A 15,270-nucleotide genomic window follows, 5' to 3' on the forward strand; every position below is an offset into this window, starting at 1 on the left:
AGCCCAAGTTTGACCAGCTTAGATGTAGGCTTCAGCCCCAAAGTCCTCCAAAGGCCAGCAGCTTCTGGGCAATGTGGAATGTCTTAAGTTCAGTGGATACCATGGTCATATGTCACTACGACACCTCCTTTTCTTTAAAAAAAAATTTTTTTAATGTTTATTTATTTTTGAGAGAGAGAGCGAGTGCACGTGTGAGCAGGGGAAAGGGACAGAGAGAGAGGGAGACACAGAATCCGAAGCAGGCTCCTGGCTCCAGGCTGTCAGAACAGACCCTGACATGGGGCTCAAACCCACAAAACGTGATATCGTGACCTGAGCCAAAGTCAGATGTTTAACCAACTGAGCCACTCAGGCACCCCCTACACCTCCTTTTCTATAAAGTGAGTCCTTTGGGCTAATGTGATATTTTCTTTCTTTTTTTTTTTTTTTAAATACAATTTGGGGTGCCTGGGTGGCTCAGTCGGTTAAGCGTCCGACTTCAGCTCAGGTCACGATCTCGTGGTACGTGAGTTCCAGCCCCGCGTCGGGCTCTGGGCTGACAGCTCAGAGCCTGGAGCCTGCTTCGGATTCTGTGTCTCCCTCTCTCTCTGCCCCTCCCCCATTCATGCTCTGTCTCTCTCTGTCTCAAAAATAAATAAACGTTAAAAAAAAATTTAAATACAATTTATTGTCAAATTGGTTTCCATACAACACCCAGTGCTCATCCCAACAAGTTAATGTGATACTTTCTGAGACCAAACATTAGTAGATCAAACACTCTGCAAGTCTTTAGATTGGCTGAGACCCAGTAGCCAGGAAAGGTAAACTCACATCAGGAATATGTGTCCCAGTCGAGATGAATTACTTCTTCTTCTATGTAGAAGAGGTCCAATTTAATTAACTTGCCACCAAATGGCTGGTGGGGCTCTTTGAAGGCTGGTGTCACACTGATGTCTCCATGTTGACCTTTGTTGCTGGAGAATTGGACACTCAGCAGTGGCAGTAGCTACATCACTCTTAGTGAATGCAGGACCTCTATTCCTGCCACATGGCTTCTTCATTGTGAGCCTGTTATGTCACAGCTGGTGGCACAGACTGACTGATGACCTGGCTGAGTCATGCTGCCCGCTTGGTTGTTTAGTACCTCTTCCACGATGGATACTTTCTGGTGTCAACATATGATGCAAGATCTTCACACACTGTCCCCCTTTCCATGGGCCCACACACAATCCTCTTTCCCAGACTGCCTTGTCCCCAGTCTTTCAATATTTATCCTTCCTGTTTTTGCCACTGCCCATCGTCTGTATTTATTCTTACCTCAGGCTACTTCTCTTGTCCACAGAATGGATGCCTGAGTGCACTGCCCCAAGCCCTACCCATTGGGAGGATTCACCTCATTCTTGTCTTAAAGGTCACCTCTGGGTGAGGCTGTAATGTCCCTGTCCTCCATTTTCAGCTTATCCCCACCTACCAAACAGACCTGTCTGTGAATCGTGCGTGGCCTTCTCCCTCCTTGTCAGCTGGCCAGAAGGGAGCCTCATGCAGCAGTGGGTGTGAGATGGAGGAGAGGTGTTGGTGGAACGTTGGTGGATGACATGGGTTCTAGGCCACCTGCCTGTGCAGCTTATTTGTGACCTCTGGCCCTGCTTGTGCCTGATCCCAAACGCTCCATCTTACTTTGGATTGCTGTCGAGTCCACCTGACATTATGACTTGGGGGGGGGGGTCTGACAGATCCCAGCTTGTAATGGGCCATTCTGGCTACAGGATCACTTCATGTTCCACAGTCAGGTCTCTACCAGTGCCCACCCCAAAAGGAGATTCTCAAAAGGCAATAATTCTCTGTTGCTGATTGAATGGCTCTGCTCCAGAGCACTAGGGGTCCTGATCGTGTTTATTTCACTGGGCTTGCCATAAACATGTGGTACCTTTTGCCACCACAGATACATATAATACCATAGGATCTTCTGGGCCATGTGACCTGGAAGGCAGAGAAGCCGGCAGTCCGGCCTGGATCTACTACAGAGCCCTTTTCCACGAGGATCTGCTCAGGAAATGACAGCCTTCCATGTCATTCAGAAAATAGGCTGCATTAGGGTAAAATATGCTGACTCCCGCCTGCAGAAATTTACCAGGTATTGCGCTTCCTTCTGAATGGTGAGAGGTACAAGATACGATCACATGTTCCTTACTTTGCAGGGACTATCTCAGCAGGCCCCAGACCACTCCTTCAAAACCAAACCAATGTGGTGAGCCCCTGAAACTTAATAGGCTGAATAGCCTGTCTTCTAGAGTCCTTGCATCCTTGTAGGGTTTATCTCTTACTCTATAGAGCCACGTCCTCTTTATCCAGTCCTACAAACCCTACTTCACTAACAGAACAGACCAATGTGATGTTTTACCGAGGTCCGGATGGTCCAGTTCCTTCAGCCTTTATTATGACAGAGAGCAGGAGAGAGAACACAGCCTGGAGGTAGATGGTGAACATGTATCATTGTCTGCCCCATGTAACAGTGAACTGTTTTGGGATCTGTTTTCCTATTGGGGATGAAAAAGAATATATAAGCCAGATCAGTGGTTGGATACCATGAACTTAAAGCTATGTTAATCTGTCTAGTAAAGCTGCCTCATCCAACACAGTGACTGCAGTTTGATTTTTGCATGGGGCAGATTAGTGGATTAAAAAGGGGGCTAGATGGTGACTGCTCCTCCTGAATCATTTAGATCTTATATAGAGACTTATGAAGAAAGTATTCTCAGCCTCACTTTGCAAATGAGGAAACTGAAGCTTTGAGGGTTATAATAATTTATTGTGAAACCTTCCACTTTGTCAAATGTTTGACTCACAAGCTTTTGCATTTAACCCTATGAGATATCCAGCCCACAGCTGTCATTAGTGAATTTAGGAAAGTGAAAAACAAGATCTGACTGAATTGCTACATGTCCATACACACCCATCACGCTTTTTGTTGGAAGTTCCCCTAAGAAGGCTAACTTGGGGATCAAATGGGGCCAATTCTGCCTAATTTCTTAAGAGTGGGAAATCAAACCCAGTTGAGAAAGTTTTGTTAGCTTTTATTCCTGGCCGCTTTTTGGATGAGCTTTATTTCCAAATGCTGTATGCCAGGATGTTTCCTCATTTGATTTTTCCAGGATCGTGATGGAAAAAAAAAAAAAAAAGAGGCAAAAGAATTGCCAGCCCAAATTAAACACACACATGTTTTGACTCAACGATTCCATTTCTAGAATTGGAAACTTAATCTGAATAATTTTAATAATTAAGATAATTAACTATTATGACAATTGTAATTATTCAGATAATCATTAAGGATGCACCAAAGATTTAGCTTATGAGAATGCTCCTGGAAGAACAACCTAAATGTCCATCATATTTTGGTGAGGAATTTATTGGCATGACACATAGAAAGACTTTGTAAGGCTATACACTAAGGCGGTGGTCCTCTAAGTGTGGCTTGGGGACCGGCAGCATCAGCATCACCTGGGAACTTATTTAAAATGTAAACTCTTGGGGGCGCCTGGGTGGCTCAGTTGGTTGAACCTCTGACTTCGGCTCAGGTCATGATCTTGCAGTTGGTGAGTTAGAGCCCTGCATCAGGCTCTCTGCTGTCAGCATGAAGCCCATTTCAGATTTTTTGTCTCCCCCCACCCCATCTCTCTGCCCCTCCCTCTCTTGCTCTCTCTCTCTTTCTCAAAAATAAATAAAACATTTAAAAAATGTAAATTCTTGAGCCCCATCTCACACCCACAGAAATTCTGCAGTGGGGCCCAGCTCTCTGAGTTTTAACAAGTCTTCCTGGTGATTCTGTTTACATGTTCAAGTTTAAGAATCACTGCTCTAGGGGCTCCTAGGTGGCACAGTCAGTTAAGCATCTGACTTTGGCTCAGGCTATGATCTCACGGCTTGTGGGTTTGAGCCCCACATTGGGCTCTGTGCTCAGAGCCTGGAGCCTACTTTGGATTCTGTGTCTCCCTCTCTCTCTGCCCCCCCTCCACTTGCACTCTATCTCTCTCTCTCAAAAATAAATAAACATTAAAAAAAATTTTTTTAAAAGAACCATTGCTCTAAGGTGTTATTAGAGATTGTTTCTTTCTGAGTGGAAATATTTCAATGTTCTTATATTTTATGACTTCCCTAAAGTAAACATTACATTGCCAACTGACATAAGATACCCAGTAAAAGAAAAAAAAAAAGTGAAAAGAAGAAAAAGGAAACTCTGAGTTTAAGTGAAGAAAAAATGCTAAGAAAAAAAACAAAACAGAAAAAAAAGCATTCCCGCCTCTCCTATGTTTTTTCTTTCCCCCACTTTATCTGTACCCCTACACCAATGGGAAGCTATGTATTTATAAACTTGATTAGTGCCTAGGACATTTTGCAGCTGCCTTTTTTTCTCATTTAATATTACACAGTAGCATTTCTGGTGATGCCATGGGCTCTAGAATCATCACCATCATCATCATCTCTCTCTCTTTCTCTTTTTTAATGTTTGTTTTGAGACAGAGTGTATGCAAGGGAGGGAAGGGCAGAGAGGGAGAGGGAGACACAAAATCCAAAGCCTGACACAGGGCTCGAACTCACGAACTGCGAGATCATGACTTGAACCAAAGTCAGAGGCTCAACTGACTGAGCCACCCAGGTACCCCATCATCATCTTTTTTTTTAATGGAGGTATTAATTTTACTTTGTTCTCTTGGTCACCTTTCCCCCTGTGTTGTTTTCAATTTTTGCCATCATAAATAATACTGCCACCAATATTTGCACATACACCTCTCCCCAGATTTCAAATTATGCCCTTAGGATAGGTTCTTAGAAGTGAGGTTGACGGATCAAAGGATAGAAACACTTTTAAGACTAACATTGCACAAGACTGCCAGTTTCCAAACAGTGAGAAATGTCATGATTTAAAATAGTTTTGCTAATTAACAGAGAAAATAAATTACTTCTTGTTGTTTAAATTGTCATTTCTTTGATTATTGTAGACAATGAACAGCTTCTCTTTTCAAAATAAACTAATATCGGGGCGCCTGGGTGGCTCAGTCGGTTGAGTGGCCGACTTCAGCTCAGGTCACGATCTCGCGGTCCGTGAGTTCGAGCCCCGCGTCGGGCTCTGTGCTGACAGCTCGGAGCCTGGAGCCTGTTTCGGATTCTGTGTCTCCCTCTCTCTCTGACCCTCCCCGTTCATGCTCTGTCTCTCTCTGTCTCAAAAATAAATAAACGTTTAAAAAAAAATAAATAAATAAACTAATATTTATTCTTCCGGAGATTGAGCTGGGGAGGAAAGCTCTGGACCTCTCCCCATTAACGTCTCTGGGCCTCAGTCTCTTCATCTACAAAATGGAGTGATACCAGACTAATTGTGAAATTGAGATGAAGTTGGGAAAGCTCTTTCACACAGTATATTCTGCATCTGTGCATCACCATTACCCAACTTAGCATCAGATTTACCTAGTCATTGTAAAACCTTCTGTTTTGTCAACAATCCAGAAAACTTTTCACCACAACCCAAATCTTGAAAGCCTTCTTCTTTTGCAACCTGGTGCCTTACAAGGCTATGGGCAAAGTCCCCTCTTAATCTCTTCCGGTTTTTTGAGGGAAACACGACGACGCGTTTGTAGCCTTGATGGAGAAGTGCCGTCCATTAAGGCCTGAGGGTGTAATTATCTGACATGGGGGAGAAAACAAAGTTCAGGCACGCAAGGGCGCAGCCTCTCTAGCTCTGCAGACTTGACCTCGCGTTTGGGAGAAGAACCCATCAGGAAAGGTCAGAAACGCTCTTAGACCCAATAGAGACACTCCACGTACCAGAAACAGACCTGGGGCTGACCTGGCAGGTGCAGGAGCCAGAATACAGGTTAACTACTCTGGGCGAATTTCCTCTTTAATGTTTTTCTCCGTTGCTAGGAAACCTCATTTCGCCGCTGCTCACTGGTTAGAGCTCCCTCTTGTGTCCACATGCTGTAATCGTATCTTCAGTTGAGCAAAGAGCAAAGATTAGTTTTTTGGTTGTTGTTGTTGTTGTTGTTTTTTAATGATTTTTGAGAAAGAGAGAGATCATGAGCGGGGAAGGGGCAAAGAGAGAGGGTAACACAGAATCCAAAGCAGGCTCCAGGCTCTGAGCTGTCAGCACAGAGCCCGAAGCCGGGCTTGATCATGACCTGAGTTCAAGTCCAGCACTAACTCACTGAGCCACGCAGATGCCCCTACTTTTTGTTTTTAATATAGGATTTGGTTTAAACCGTTGTTATAGTGGAATATAATACATATAAAGGTATCCAAGATAGACACACCAGTTGGAAAATAGTTACAAAGTAAACACGCAGGTTAACGACCACCCAGGCAAAGGAGAACGCTACCAGTACCTCAGACCTCCTGCACCTGCCTCCTTTCCTGTGCAGTCACGCTCTTTCTACAGTTTAAACACTTTGCCTACGCTTAGTGATCTGTGTATCGCTTTTCTTCACAGTTTTATTACCTGTATATGTGTCCATAATCAATATGGCTTTGGTTCTTTCTACTTGGAGACTTTATATAAATAAAACTGTACATCTCCCCCCAGTAGTAGGTCATTCCCACTGCTCCATGGGGCCACAGCTGGTATTGCCAGACACCAATCTGGGGGCTGTGGAGTGGTATCTCATGGTCATTTTGCGTAATTTATTTTAGTTTGTAGTTATTTATATTTAATGTAATTTAGTTTAATTTCTTTAATTTACTTCCCGATAATGAGATAAAGCATATTTCATGTTTATTGGCCAATGGCATTTCCTCTAATTCAAAGTGCCTATTCAAAATTTTTTTTGGTGCTTTTCTTTTGGGTCGTTTGTGTTTGTAGCAGAAATCTCTAGTTCCTGATCTTGGCTAATCTTGGATTTCAGCAGCTATTATGGTGAGTAGATTTTTTTTGTTTGTTTGTTTGTTTTTGACATGATTTCAAACATAAAGAGAAGTTGCAAGAATAAAACAAATCCCTTTCACCAGATTCCCAAATGTTAACATATTACCACATTTATTTTATCCTTCCCTAAGTACATTTTTCCTGAATTTAAGAGCAACTTGAAAACATGATCCCTCTTTATCCTAAATCCTTCAGTGTGTGTTTACTAAAAACAAGGGCATTTCCTTACATAGACACAGTAGGGTGATCAAAGCCAAGAAACTAACAGTGATACATTAATAATGTCTTAATAGTGACACATTGGTAATGTTTTATTGATCCCAATCATGTCCTCTATAACTGAAGACAATTCAAGATCATGTTTATATTCACTTGTGATATCTCTTTAGCCTCCATTAATCTGTAACAGCTCCTTTGTCTTGTATAACACTGACACTTTTGAAGAATGTGGATCAGTTATTTTGTAAAATGTCCCTTGATCTGAGTTTGCCAGATATTTCCCCATGATGAGATTCAGTTTATATATTTAGGCAGGAATGTCACAGTAGTGATGCTGTTTTCCAAAGCATCATTTTAAAGCCCCAAATCCATCCAATACATTGTTCGTTCCTTTAGAGATAAGAGATTGTTGAATATAAGATTAGAGATTTTAACACCATAAAACGTGAAAAGATGAGAGAAGATCACTGAAACATACATACTTAGACACCAAATATTAGACAAAGGATAGCATCAAAAATACACCGAGAGGGGCACCTGGGTCGCTCAGTCGGTTGAGCGTCTGACTTCAGCTCAGGTCACAATCTCGCGGTCTGTGAGTTCGAGCCCCCCATGAGGCTCTGTGCTGACAGCTCCAGAGCCTGCAGCCTGCTTCATATTCTGTGTCTCTCTCTCTCTCTGCCCCTCCCCTGCTCATGCTCTCTCTCTCTGTCTCAAAAATAAATAAAAATATTAAAAGAAAATACATCGAGAATTCTTACAATCAATAGAAAAAAGGTAAGCAAACCGACAGAGAAAAAATGGGCTAAAAACTTGATCCAGCTCTTCCCAAAAGGGGAAATTCAAAAGGATACTAAATATGTTAAAAAAACTAATAAAGTGCTTAATCTCATTTACAAACAAGAAAATGCAAATTAAAACACAACAGGATAACATTCTATGCCTAACATATTGGCCCAAATTAAAAAGCCATCAATGGGGCGCCTGGCTGGCTCAATCAGGGGAGCATGGGGCTCTTGATCTCAGGGTCGTGAGTTCAAGTTCCATGTTGGGTGTAGAGATTGCTTAAATAAATAAACTTAAAAAAACACACTTAAAACTAAAATAAAGAGACATCAATACCAAGTGTTGGTAACCTGATAATGTCACTGGATGTGTCAGAGGATAATTTGTCAACCACTTGGGAAAGGAGTGTGGTTTAACGTAGGAAAGTTCAATATATGCACACTCTGAACCAGCAATTCCACACCAGGAATCCCTGCACCAGGAAGGACGTGCACAATGTTCATAGCATCATCATCACAACAGCCAAACACTGGAAACCACCAAAATGTTCATCAGGAACAGAAGAGATAAACTGTGACATGCTCGCCCAAGAGAATACTCCACAGCAGTGCCTCTCAAATTTGAGCATGCTTCAGAATCACGTGGGGGGCTTTGTGTCCACCTAAAAACTGGTACACGAAATCGCTGGAATCTACTCCTGAAATCATTATTGCACTATATGCTGACTAACTTAAATTAAAAAGTAAAAAAAATAGGGGCGCTCGGGTGGCCAAGTCAGTTAAGTGTCCCGACTTGAGCTCAGGTCATGACCTCACGGCTCATGAGCTCAAGCCCTGCGTTGGGCTCTGTGCTGATGGCTCAGAGCCTGGAGCCTGCTTTGAATTCTGTGTCTCCCTCGCTCTCTGCCCCTCCCCTGCTCGCACTCTGTCCCTCTCTCTCTCTCTCTAAAATAAATAAACACGTTTTAAAAAGTAACACAATAAAAAACCAAATAAAATTAAATTAAAACTAAAACAGGGGCGCCTGGGTGGCTTAGTCGGTTAAGCATCCGACTTCGGTTCAGGTCATGATCTCGCGGTCCGTGAGTTCGAGCCCCGCGTCGGGCTCTGTGCTGACCGCTCAGAGCCTGGAGCCTGTTTCGTATTCTGTGACTCCCTCTCTCTCTGACCCTCCCCCGTTCATGCTCTGTCTCTCTCTGTCTCAAAAATAAATAAACGTTAAAAAAAATTAAAACTAAAACAAAAAAACAAAAAAAACACAAAACTACACACTTGTACACAAATGCTCGGCAGCATTACTCATCACAGCCAAAAAGTGGAAATGGCCCAAGTGCCCATCGACAGAACAACGTATAAACAAAATAGTCCATACAATGGACTATTATTCCACCATGAAAAGGAATGGAGTGCTGACACACAGTACAGCATGGATGAACCTTGAAAACATTATGCTAGGTGAAAGGAACCAAATGCAAAAGGCCACCCATTATATAGTTCTGTGTATATGAAATGTCCAGAATAGACAAATTCATCGAGGCGGAAAGTAGATTATGGTTGCCATGGGCTGAGGGAAAGGGAAATGGGGAGTGACTGCTGACAAGGTTTTCGTGGGGGGTGATGAAGAGGTTCTATGCTAGATTATGATAATTGTGCATCACTCGGGGACTACAACCAAAGCTATTGAGTTATACCCTTATTTTATTTTTTAAATTTTTTTTAAAGTTTATTTATTTATTTTGAAAGAGACAGAGAGGGAGGCAAAGAGAGAGAGGAGAGAGAGGAGAGACAGAATCCCAAGCAGGAATTCCCATGAACTGTGGGATCGTGACCTGAGCCAAAATCAAGATTCAGAAGCTTAACCGACTGAGCCACCCAGGCACCTCAAGTTATACCTTTAAATGGATGAATTGTATGCCATGTGAATTATATTTCAATGGTGTTTAAAAATCACATATGCAGGGGTGCCTGGGTGACTCAGTCAGGTTAAGCGTCTGACTTCCACTCAGGTCATGATCTTACAACTCATGAGTTCAAGCCCTGCATCAGGCTCTGTGCTGACAGCTCAGAGCCTGGAGCCTGCTTTGGATTTTGTGTCCGCCTCTCTCTCTGCCCCTCCCCTGCTCTCTCTCTCTCTCTCAAAAATAAACATTTAAAAAGAATAAAAATACCAATCACATATACAGATTGCAGACCTCACCCCACAAAGTTTGTGATTCAATAGGTCTGGAGAAGGGCCCAAGACATCTCATTTCTTTCTTTCTTTTTTTTTTTTTTAATGTTTATTTATTTTTGAGACAGAGAGAGAGAATGAGCTGGGGCGGGGAAGAGAAGGAGGGAGACACAATCTGAAGCAGCCCCCAGGCTCCCAGCTGTCAGCACAGAGCCTGGTGGGGGCTCCAACCCATGAACAGTGAGATCATGACCTGAACCGAAGTTGTATGCTTAACAGACTGAGCCACCCAGGCACCCCAAGACATCTCATTTCTAACAAGTACAGAGATGATGATGACGGTGGTGGTGGTGATGATTGGCACTGGGTCCAGGACCATGCTTGGAGAGCTCCCACTCTGCAGCAGTAAGAACAATCAAGTTACAACTATACACAACTACTCCAGACTATTCCAAACCAGTGTTTACTTTGCTTTCTGAAACTTACAAGATTCCTTAAATTCACCTCCTGGGACCCAGGCATCCTTGCTGTATCCCTGTCCGACTTACTGATGCTGAGAATGGGCCACTGGCCTGGTAGATGGGGCAGGCAGGTCCCCTCTCTCTTCCTCCCTCAGATACCCCTGTACTGGAGTTGCCTTCTGGAGGTGAGATCACTCCCCACCCTGCCCCCTACAGTTCCCAGACACTCTTCTCTCTCCTTGCTCCTCCTTCCACCCCAGGCTCCCCTCCCAATTCTCAGATTACCCAGGGTCCCCTGAAGCCCCACAGGCCACCCTCTCACTGCAGTCTTAAATCTGCAAAGGCCCACCTCTTGGGCCCTGTTCTCTCCTGTAAGGGCCATGTTAGAGGTGAAGGAATGGTGCATTTTTAACCTTGGTTGAGCCCCTACTAGGTGCCAAGGACTATAAGAAGTGCCCCTCATTTATTCCCACAACTGCTCTATGAGATAGTGATAATATTATCATCCCATATCACAGATGAGGAAGTCAAGGCTGGGGAAGATGAAGTAACTTGCCCAAAGTCACACAGCCAGTCAGAATTAGAAACCAGCTTCTTGGGGTGCCTGAGTGGCTCAGTCAGTTAAGCATCTGACTTTGACTTGGTCAGGATCTTGCGGGTTTGTGAGTTCCAGCCCCACTTCCGGTGAGCTCAAGTCTTGCCTTGGGCTCTGCATTGACAATGCAGAGCCTGCATGGGATTCTCTTTCCCTCTTTCTGCCTTTATTTTTCCCTCTCTCTCTGCCCCTCATGGGATTCTCTCTCTCTCTCTGCTCCTCGCTCACTTGCACTGCTCCCCCCCTCAGAAAAAAAGAAAGAAAGGAAGAAGCCAGCTCCTTTCCACTTTGCCACTTTGCAAGAAGCCTTTTTGAGCCCCATTCTTTGCTTCTCCCCTAGAAAATTTGCATTCTCTTGGAAGCCTATTTTCCAGGTGAGGAAACTGCGGTCCACAGAGGGGCAAGGACTTGACTGAAGGCACACAGGACATCTTGACAGGGCCTGGGCTTCCTTCAGGAGGCCCAGTCCTCTTCCTCCCCAGGCCAGATCTGGGGACAACTGCTACAGCTGGGGTTGTCTCTGCAGTAACCCTGGCTGGTCCACTCTGACCATCAGCTCGGCCTCCTAGGCTGGGATGGGTCAGGGCCTGTGCTCAGTAGCCTTGAGCCTTTCCCAGTGGGTAGGGCATCCTCCCAGAATTCTTTGCTCAGCGGCCGAGTCACTGAGGGAGCACCAGCCTGCTGTCGTCTGATCCTTTGCCTGCCCCTAGTCCTCCCACAGCTCAGGACTACCCATGTCCTCTGGGCCAATATCTTTCCTCCTCGGTGTCAGTTTCCTCTCACCCAGGCTTCGACCAGCCTATTCCCACTCTATAGTCAGAGGGGGCTCTCCAAACCTCAGAGCTGAATGCTTCACATCACTCTCCCTGCAATTCCTTTCTATGGCTCCCCACGGCCATCAGGAAAAGCCCCAGGTCCTCCTCAGTCAAGGCCCTTTGATATCTGGCCCTCCCATTGCCCCACCACGGTATTTCCAGCCACTCCCCTCATACCGCTGATCTCTGACCTCTTTAGAAGTACCCAATGTGCCCACCTAGATGTCAGAGAGCCTCTCAGCCTTTGCACACATTATTTCCTCTTCTCAAACCACCCTTTCCCTACCTCTCCATTTGGGAAAACAAGAGGTTGAGGGTAAAAACAAATAAAAGATGATGGGGCCTCTCCAGGGAGGGTTGTGATTCTTTCCTGTAGTTGCAGTCTTGGGGATCTCATCCAGTCTTGGGGCCTTGAATTTCATCTTCGTGCTGATGTCTCCCAAACGTGTATCCCAAGCCCAGACCTCCCCCTAGATCTTCAGACTCACAGACTCAACCACCCACATTTTTTACGTGGATGTCTGTCAGCATCTCAACCTTGACAGGCTACAGTATGAACCTTGTTCTTCCCAACATTCCATCTCCCCATTCCCAGCCCAGCCTGTCTGGTCTCAGTGGATGGCAACTAGATCTGAGCCACCATCATCTCTTGCCTCCTGTTATCTCATATCAGTGGAGTCATACAACGCTTGGCCTTTTATGACTGGTTTATTTCATTTAGCATTATGTCTTTAAGGCTCATCCATGTTGTACATGTATCAGAACTTCCTTCCTTTTCATGGCTGAATAATATCCCATTGTATGGATGGAGCACATTTTGTCTATCCAGTCTTTCCTCAGTGGATGGACACCTGGGCTGCTTCCATGTTTTAGCCATAGTGAATAATCCTGATATGAATATTGGTGCACAAGTACCTGTTTGAATTCCTGTTTTTACTTCTTTTGAGTACATGTCTAGGACTAGAATTGCTGGATTCTGTATTTAACTTTTTGAGAAACTATGAAACTGTTTTCCACGGTGGCTACATCATTTTGTGTTCTGACCAGCAATGCCCAAGGAAGGTCTGGGAGATGGTCCAGCCCCACATCCTCACCAACACTTGTTATTTTACGTTTTTTTTTAATTTTTAAATTTTTTTTCAACGTTTTTTATTTTTATTTTTGGGACAGAGAGAGACAGAGCATGAACGGGGGAGGGGCAGAGAGAGAGGGAGACACAGAATCGGAAACAGGCTCCAGGCTCCGAGCCATCAGCCCAGAGCCTGACGCGGGGCTCGAACTCACGGACCGCGAGATCGTGACCTGGCTGAAGTCGGACGCTTAACCGACTGCGCCACCCAGGCGCCCCTAATTTTTAAAAATGTTTATTTATTTCTGAGAGAGAGACAGTCAGAGCATGAGTGGGGGAGGAGCAGAGAGAGAGGGAGACACAGAACCCAAAGCAGGCTCCAGGCTCTGAGCTGTCAGCACAGAGCCCAATGCGGGGCTGGAACTCACGGACCGCGAGATCGTGACCTGAGCTGAAGTTGGACGCTTAACCGACTGAGCCACCCAGGCGCCCCAAATTGTGTTTAAAAAAAAAAAAAAGAAAATATCACATTAGTCCAAAGGACTCACTTTATAGAAAAGGAGGTGTAGGGGGTGCCTGAGTGGCTCAGTTGGTTAAACGTCTGACTGAGCCACCCAGGCGCCCCAATAATGATATTTTGATAAATGACCAGTTTTTCAGAGACATGCGAGCCCCGACGCGGGGCTCGAACTTGTGAACTGTGAGATCATGACCTGAGCCGAAGTCAGACGCCCGACCGATTGAGCCACCCAGGTGCCCCTATTTTGTTTTGTTTTTTAATGTAATAGGCATTCTAATGGGTGTGAAGTGATACCTCATTGTGGTTTTGATTTTCAACTCCATAATGACTAAAGATATTGAGCACCTTTTCACGGGCTCACTGGCCATTTGTACACATCTTCTTCGGAGAAATGTCTATTTAATTCCTTTGCCTTTTCCCCCTCCATTGTTGAATTGGGCTTTTGCTCTTGTTGAATTGCAGGCGTTCTTTATATATTCTGGGTATATTGGATATGTGATTTGTAAAGACTTTCTCTCATTCAGTGGGTTGTCTTTCCACTCTCTTGTTAGTGTCCTTTGATGCACAAAAGGGTGTAGGTTTATTCTTCAGAGGAAACTGTAGTGGCAAAAGACACCAGGGGAGCAAGTTGCAAAAATTAACTACAACCATCTACCAAGTGGCCCAAACCAGAGCACCAGGATCATCCCAGATTCTCCTTTTTCCTTCACTTCATTTGTTCATTCATTCATTCACTCACTCACTCATTCATTTATTGGACAAACTCAGAGTCTAGTGGGGGAGACAAAGATGGACATAGACAGTTCTCATGCTCGGTGTCAAGAGCTTGAACCCTGAGGAAAACCCAGGGGGCTAAGGGTGGGTGCACACACTTGAAGACATTCTGTGGTTTAGACCTTTAAGATGTCTTCAAATTCACCCTTTGTCTCTGTTTCTGTGGCTACCGGTATCCCTTGCTTCTAGTTTCACCCCGTTAGTCTGGGCCCTCTGGGATATTAGTGCCAGAATGGGATAAACTATGGAAGGATTTTATTAGGTGAAGCATCTGTGCAAGAGAAAAGTGGGAGTGGAAGGCTGGGAGAGCTGTCAGGCTGTGATGTCCATCTAGCCCAGGTGAAGAAGACAGGGAAGGAAGGTTGGATGGAAGGGTCTAGTATGGCAGGTTGTCTGAGGAAGGTCTGGCAGATGTCAGGCAGTCCTGTGTCTCCCAGGAATGGGCCTGCCTTAGTATTCCCCTTGTGTTGTCATTGGCTGGGAGCATCCCATGGGAAGCATGGCCTTGATGCAAACAAGGAGCAGAACAGCCCTTGTCAGTTACAATCCTTGGAGTTCAAGGTCTATGAGGCTCATTTTTTTTCTTTCTTTCTTTCTTTCTTTCTTTCTTTCTTTCTTCTAAATAAGTTTGTTTATTTATTTTAAGACACACACACACACACACACACACACACACACACACACACACACGGCGTGGGTGGGGAAGGGGCAGAGAGGGTGAGAGAGTGAATCCCAAGCAGGCTCCACAAAGTCAGTACAGAACCCTCCATCAGGCTCACACCCAGAAACTGTGAGATCATGCCCCAAGCCGAAATCAAAAGTCAGATGCTTAACCGACTGAGTCACCCAGGGGCCCTGTGAAGCTCACTTTCTTGAACTCCACAACCCGCACAGTGGTGTCAGAGTGATCTTTCTAAAATGCAATCTCACTGTGCCATTCCTCAGCTCAAACCTTCCATGGCTTCTCAGT

General features: G+C 44.7%; 1 protein-coding gene across 1 annotated transcript in view; it reads right to left on the bottom strand.

The window, feature by feature from the left end:
- Positions 1-650: 650 nt before the first annotated feature.
- The window catches only part of TMEM40 (transmembrane protein 40), a 79,815-nt gene continuing 65,195 nt past the window's right edge, over positions 651-15,270 (bottom strand). The window contains exon 13 of the mRNA XM_060631811.3: positions 651-2,516. Coding sequence (XP_060487794.3) covers positions 2,470-2,516 — 47 coding nt within the window. The 3' untranslated portion in view covers positions 651-2,469. The remainder of the gene's footprint in view (positions 2,517-15,270) is intronic.

Source organism: Panthera onca, chromosome A2 (genome assembly GCF_046562875.1).
Source record: "Panthera onca isolate mPanOnc1 chromosome A2, mPanOnc1 haplotype 2, whole genome shotgun sequence".
In the NCBI taxonomy this organism is placed as follows: Eukaryota; Metazoa; Chordata; class Mammalia; order Carnivora; family Felidae; genus Panthera; species Panthera onca.